This window comes from Engraulis encrasicolus, unplaced genomic scaffold (assembly GCF_034702125.1).
Source record: "Engraulis encrasicolus isolate BLACKSEA-1 unplaced genomic scaffold, IST_EnEncr_1.0 scaffold_64_np1212, whole genome shotgun sequence".
Classification (NCBI taxonomy): domain Eukaryota; kingdom Metazoa; phylum Chordata; class Actinopteri; order Clupeiformes; family Engraulidae; genus Engraulis; species Engraulis encrasicolus.
In genome coordinates, this window is record NW_026945972.1 from 120001 (window position 1) to 127500 (window position 7500).

Below are 7500 nucleotides of genomic sequence, written 5' to 3' on the forward strand. Positions count from 1 at the left end.
AAATGGAGAGGAGTGAAAGACTGAAAGCATAAAGGTGAGAGCGTGGAGTGAAAAAGAGGTTCAAGGAAAAAACAGGAGGGACTGGTGGGACTGAAAGAGAAAGGTGAGAAGGGAAGACGAGAGATGGAGGGAGAGAGAGATGGTTGGGGGGGGGAGGCAAATTGGAGTGAGCGAAGAAGAAAGAGCCTCAGGCATGACGTCCCATGTTCTGCCAATGTTGTTGCATCACTTGGAGAGAGAGAGAGAGAGAGAGAGAGAGAGAGAGAGAGAGAGAGAGAGAGAGAGAGAGAGAGAGAGAGAGAGAGAGAGAGAGAGAGAGAGAGAGAGAGAGAGAGGTGTAGAAAGATGTGGGAAGATGTAGAAAGATAGATGGGAAGTGAAATAGATATTCAAAAGGGGAGGAAATGTCGTTCTGTTTACGAAACGAAAGTTCGGGAGAAGCGTAATGAAATTTGACAGGTCTAAATTAACACCTGCTCCATATTCCCTGCTCGTCTGTCATTCGTCCATTTCTTGCGTGCTAGTACAGGCACGCCTACCTACCCACCTGAATCTCATTCCCTTCAATTATCAACACTGTATTTATTCCCCACTCACCTGCTCCTAGTCAGAAACTCGCTTTCTCGCTCCGCCCCTGTCGCCCCCCGTCTCCATCTTACTGGCCACATGCATCTCTACAGATATCACACACACTCTCTACCAAGAATATCAGCCATTACCCTCAAGTAGGCGTTTCAGAGTTCCCCGCTTCAACCGCAACAGACTTAAACATGCTTTCATACATCAATCTATTCTTTTGCTAAATCAGTTGTAAGACTACATAGTATGTATTACTTCATGGTGGTATTATCTTCAAGTTATGTGGGTTGTATGTAATATATGTATGTATGTATGTATGTATGTATGTTTGCCTGTACATAGGCCTGTGTCTTTTGTTTTGTCAGCTGTGCAATAGTCTTGTGATGTGATGTTATTGTGTAGGCCTATGTTTTTCTGTTTTCTGTATTCTGTTTCGTCTTAACGAGTGTTGCTCAGGGATGCAAACTGAATTTCAGTGCAAACTGACAATAAAGTATCATCGTATCGTATCGTATCGTATCTTCTCGATCGTTTTATCCGGGTTTCCGCCCTTGGTTCCGTTCGCTCTCCCAATAACCAGCACGGGGGTGTCCTCTCAGAGCTCGCACATATTCGCGGGCGCGGGTATTGTCCGAGCTCTCAGTTGGAGCCCCATACTCCCGAGCCCATGCATCGGATTTTAACCATACCAGGATTCGAGTTCGGCAGTAATTTCAGCACCGTGGCCAGCGACCTTGCCCAACACGCTATTTTTGCTATTCGCTTTTAACTCATGTTCTTCGAAGTGCAGTGGTCCTGCGACCCTGTAAAGCACTTTCATGATCGCTTCGCCGCGCGGACGATCACGAGAAGCCCGTTCTCCAGCAAGAACGAAGATGAATGCATAGGCTACTTACTGAATTCTAATTTCAGATAACGCACTAATGAAGTGGAGGTGCGTGCGCGCGTGCACGATTCTGAACGCGTGTGTCTGCTGTTGTTGTCTTGGGGATGGGGTGGGAAAGGGGATGTTGTGTGTGTGCATGTGCATCAGTGTGTCATCTATGTGCTTGTTCGTGTCTTGTCGACAACTGATAATCATGTGGACAGCTTTGCATGTGTTTCAGTGAAGAGTATCTGTCATATGAAAAGCATTCACGGCTTTTGTTGTATGTGTGTGTGTGTTTTCTTTTTCTGATGTGGGTGTCAGTGTGTGGTTCACCACTGCTGTTCCTGCAAGGTGTGCGTGTGCGTGTGAGTGCATGCGTGCATGCGTTGTGAAGGGCACTGGTTCAACGTGTGGGTGTGACAATGCAAGATTGGTGCCTCTGTATGTGTACGGACATGTTGGTATGCTCGTGATGTGTGTGTTTGTGGGCGCATGATGGTATGTTTGTGTGTGTGTATCCCTGTTGTGTGTGTGTGTGTGTGTGTGTGTGTGTGTGTGTGTGTGTGTGTGTGTGTGTGTGTGTGGTGTGTGTGTGTGTGTGTGTGTGTGTGTGTGTGTGTGTGTGTGCTTGTGTGTGTATGCTTGTGATGTGTGTGTTTGTGGGCGCATGATGGTATGTTTGTTTGCATGTGTGCATCCCTGTAAGTGTCCGTGTGTGTGAGTGTGTTTGTGTGTGTGTGTGTGTGTGTGTGTGTGTGTTTGTGTGTGTGTGTGTGTGTGTGAGTGTGTACTGTGTAGACATTTCTGTGTGCGTGCATATGTGTGTATGGGTGTGGCGCCGGTTCAAGGTGTTGGGATTGAATCGATTAGCGCGTCCTGTGAGCTGCAAGAAGGTAAATAGAGGAATCAATCCCCTTGTAGAGGCCCTGAGAGACAACAGGCAACCAGGAAAGTGATTGAAGTTTTGCCAAATAAAGTAACACGAGCAGTAAAGCTGAGTCAGCAGGTGTGTGTGCGTACGTGCGCGTGCGTGTGTGCGTGTGCACAAACACCCATTTTTGCTTGTATTTTGCCTCCTATATACCTACCAACATGAAATATGAAATCTGATGACAAACTGACTTCTCCTCAATGCCTCTCCCGTTTCCCCTCCTCTCCTCTTCCCCATCACCTCCTTCACTTGCTTGCCCTTGCTTGCTCCTCCTCCCTCCCTCGCTTGCTCTCCCCCTCTCTCCCTCTCCTCTCCCTCCTCCCTCGTTACTGCTCTTGCTGCTACTCTTCCTGTCTTCCTGCCAGAAGGAAAGAGAGAAGAAGAAAGACGAGAGGAAGAGAGAAAAGGAAGCAGACAAAGGGAACAAGGCTTCGCCCCTCGAGAAGGTCAGTAGTTACACCCATCTCTCTCCTCTCCACTATCTTTTTTTCCCCACAGGCGGATAATCAACCCACAACCCTCTCTCTTCCTCCTCCTCCTCCCCTCCTCTCTCCTCGTCCTCGCTGCATCGGCCCCCACCCCTCAGCCACCCCCCCTTTCCTCCAACAGGTGGCATTCAACGCACAACCCCCCACCAACCAGCCTCCTCCTTCCTCCCTCCTCCCTCCTCCCTCCTCCCTGCTCACCATCCCCATCCCCCCAGGCCTGACCTCCTCTCACTCTCCTCACCCAGTCATGACCCAGAACCAGACCCCCTTCCTCCACCACCTCTGGTTCCCTCCTCCCAGCCTCCACCTCTGTTCCCCGCACTACTCCCAGCCCCCTCCACCACCTCTGGTTCCCTCCCCACTGCTCCCAGCCTCCACCTCTGTTCCCAACACTACTCCTAGCCCCCTCCACCACCTCTGCTCCACCCTCACCCTCCCATCCCTCTCCACACCCCTCCACCACCTCTGGTTCCCCACCCAGCCTCCCCACTCCCTCTGGTCCACCCTCACCAAGCCTTGTTCCCCCCTCACCCACCAATCAGCCCCCTCCATCACTTCTGGTCCCCTCTCACCCACCAATCAGCCCCCTCCATCACTTCTGGTCCCCTCTCACCTACGCAGCCCCCTCCATCACTTCTGGTCCCTCACCCACCCAGCCACCTCCATCACCTCTGGTTCTCCACCCATCATCCTCCGTCCCCTCCACCCCCTCTGGTTCCCCTGCACTGCTCCCAGCCCCATCCATCTCCATCTGCACCCCTCTCCTCTCCTCTTGCGTCTCCCTGCCTCATGCATCAGGCTCCAGTTAAGTGCCACCACAGTGAAGTCCTGCAGGCTCTCGCTGTGTTAAGTAGGCGATAAGTGTCACGTTGAGAGACTGGCTGTGTGTCTCAAGTACCACCACGTTGGATGCAGAGCGTGTTCGAACGGACGGCAGATTACTTTTAACTGTTATGTTGCGCTTTGTGTGTACTGTGTTATTTACGTGTGTTTTTTTCCCATTACAATAAGGTATTTTGAAATGTAAAAAGCTTTCAGGTCTGCTGGAGATCACCGCAGCATTTGTTATGTACAGGCTTTACAAAATCAGAACGAGCTGTTCCTGCACTGTCCGCAAAACAATTCACTTCATTACTAAACAGTCCTCAGACTCAATTCACATTATTACTAAACAGTCCTCAGACCCTCCTCTAAAATTACATTTTATTCGCTCAAATCAGCACGGCGCAGGTCTGCCTTGCCACCATTAAGTGAATGCGTTGCAGCCTGTGGGTTGGCCATACATCCTTTGTGAAAGCCCACCATTTGTGTTTAATCGGGCGTTTTCAAACACTCGTCTGTAACCAGTGGCGACAAATGCACGCATTCAAACACAAATTAACCCTATTCAGACTGGGCTTTTTTGGCATTCCTGGGCCTGGGGGGGGCTCTTTTGACCCCCCCCTCATAACTCATGAACGGAATACGGTATGACCACCAAACTTTAGGGAGATGATCTTCATATGGACATCTATGAATGACATCATTTTTGTGTCATTATCTGGTATTATGACGTCATTATGACATCATCTGATTATAATGCCCAAAATCTCACCATAATGTATTTTCCATCAAATTTAGGTAATGCACTTACATTTTAATGATTATATGCTTCAGACCACTTAAATGCTCACAAAGCTGTCTGATACTAATGGAAATAACAAAAAAATATGAAAAAGGAACAATAATGAAACTGAGATCAGTGATTTTCGGTCAGACATACCTGTCAGAAAACCGTTGCCATGGCAACGGAAAAACTGATAAACGTAATCTTTTGGTACTAAACTGTAGCCAACTAAATTTTAGGAAAAGTCACCAAGTTTCGTAGTCATAGCTTAAGTCGTTAAGGAATTATACGACATCAAACTTGGTGCGGGCACTTTTACCCCCCCAGTCTGGATAGGGTTAATTAGCAAATGGGTTCTAAAAGCAGCCTGGACGCAATATAATGACAGTCCAGATTGAAATGTCCCCAGCGATGGAAATGGAAGGATTGGAAACGTACGCTTATGTGCTTTCTAAACTGTAGACTTTCTTGTCTTCATAATTGCGTTCTTTTGTGTGTGTGCGTGCGAGCTTGTAGATGCTGTCTTTGCACAGATGGTGCTGTGTGTGCGTGCATGCGTCTCTGTTTGCGAAGGCCTATATGTGTGTTGCTTGGTGTTATTGTGGTGTACAGTACAGTACCGTAGTTTTTCTCCCTGCTCAGGGCAACGTATTACGGTACACTACTGTAGTTGATCTCCCTGCCCTCCCCATGGCTTATCAGAGCCCACTGCTAAGCATCTTGCCAGCATACTCACACTTACAGTACACTCACATTTACACCACTATGGAACTTACTAGAGGCAAACATGATCTATTACATTAAAGGTGCTGGACTACAGATAACAAGTTACATAGTGTGTGTGTGTGTGTGTGTGTGTGTGTGTGTGTGTGTGTGTGTGTGTGTGCATGTGCGTATGTGCATGTGCGTACGTGCACATGCTCTCACGTCACAAAAATATACACTGTAGTTGTACACAAACACCTAGCTATAGTGCTGTAAAGAATATATTATTTTTGTGGAATAAAAACGTAAACAATGTAAAGAAAGCTGTATTCCGGTGTGTTCAGTTGCTTCTGTGTTGTCTTTGTGTTTGGCTGTTGGACGTAGATGAGGCGGAGTAAGGCCAGTTACACACAAGAGCGTGGCGTGGCAGCAACGAGAAGACTGCAGTATTTCTGCCTAGTCTCAGCCGGTGTGTTCTACTCAGCCTTTTCACACTGACCGTGTTGGCGTGCACGGCCAGTCCTGTTCAATATACTAGCCAATGCTACTTTGCCATTCATTTCAACGGGACACTGCTGGCCGCCGCTGTAAAGATATTTGCTCTAGTTGCAAAGTTCCAAATGCTGTGCGGCACTGAGCCGTCTCATGCGTCGATACCGGCGTGTTGTTGTGGGAGGACAGTTTTGTTATGTATTGTGAGGATATCTGGGGACCATTCCATCATTGGCGCTGAATTCAGCGGCGCTTACGCGCAAAAGCGGAGTTTCAACTAACAGCAGCTTAAACTTGCGGCAGACGCCGTTCCACCACTGAGGATCAGCTGCGACTTGGCTAGTTTGACTTCAGCCGCGCTCATCAAAGCTGGCGTTGCGCTCGTGCACGTTGTACATGGGAAGTCCATATCGACGATTGTCGAAAATGCGATCATGTTGTAGACTCGGGCATGCCTTGTCAAATCAAGTCTTTATCAGAGATATTAGGCGACCATCTGTAGGTGAGCGGTAACGCAACCGCACTTTGATTGAGAGACCAGCGTTCAATCCCCACCATGCGCAATGACAGATCATAACTCAATTATCAAAGGGAGAGTCTCGTCCGAACCTCGACTGCCATCATTTCAATGCGCAAAAATAAAATGCTTGCATCATCCAAGGTGTTTTAATTTTATCTTTCAGAAGAATTTATTTTATGATAAAAGGCATAGACTAGGTGAAACGTTAGGCAGAGATCATTGAATCATTGCAATGCAAACTCCAAGCGTAGGCATCTGCAAGGTGGTTGTGAAGACGTTTTTTTATTGCCTATGCTGAAAATAGCCTAAAGGTCTACATTTAAGGTAGGCCTATTGGTAGACCTATTGCTTGACAGCAAATGAAGCCAGCCACAAAGCGACATCAAAGGAGAGAATAGGCAAAAGTATGTTATAAAGTTTTCATTTCTAACATGTCGCCATGCAAGACTTGAACCCAGGGCGACCACATAGTACACAGCGCATCTGCCCACTGGGCCATTCACATCTTTGTTGTTATGAGAGGAATGGTCCAATATCGTCTTAGTAAATCAACACTGTAAATGTTTTTAAAAATGTGCTGATTATCAGAAATCCCGCAAAATGAAAGACAGTGGTAGCTATTGCAGTTTTTACTGGCATCATCACATTATAGACTATTAAAATAGAGTGACAGTGACTGACTGGTCCGCTTTGATCTCGTAAAATGATGGCGGGAATCAAGCGGAACGTGCCCGTTGTGACAGCTGTTTCCTACAGGTTCATGTTTTTTTGCAACACTGATTCATTTAGCCTGGTGTTAAACCTTGGGAGCTACCAGGTTAACGTTGGAGCATAAATTACCATGGCAACTCAGCTGAGATTCAGGTTAGCAAGACTGATGGAACGGATCTGCGTCTAAAAATAGCGCAGTTTACCGACTTGAACTCAGATTTGGGGTTAGCGCCGTTGATGGAATGGTCCCCAGGTCCTGCTCTGTGATTGGCAGGCAGGTCAGGCCATAGTAGGGGGTCCCCAAGCCAAGGAAGCTCAATCATCACCACACAGACACACGCACACGCATAGACACACACACACACACACACAGAGAGACACACACACACACACAGACACACAAGTACGCGCACACACATGCACGCATAGACACACACACACACACACACACACACAACACAGACCACCACTTATACCTTCCAGCTTATTCTCATTTATCATATCCCTTGCCCTCTCCTTCTACCACTCCTCCGCTCTCACTCTCTCTCTCTCTCTCTCTCTCTCTCTCCCTCTCTCTCTCCCCCACACCACATTTTCATT

At 47.7% G+C, this 7500-nt stretch overlaps 1 protein-coding gene across 1 annotated transcript in view; it reads left to right on the forward strand.

Annotated features, from left to right (window-relative positions):
• The window catches only part of LOC134444668 (stromal membrane-associated protein 1-like), a gene marked incomplete at its 5' end in the record, with an annotated part of 153577 nt that overhangs the window by 38069 nt on the left and 108008 nt on the right, over positions 1-7500 (forward strand). Inside the window, one exon of the mRNA XM_063193904.1 lies at positions 2744-2824. Coding sequence (XP_063049974.1) covers positions 2744-2824 — 81 coding nt within the window. The remainder of the gene's footprint in view (positions 1-2743; positions 2825-7500) is intronic.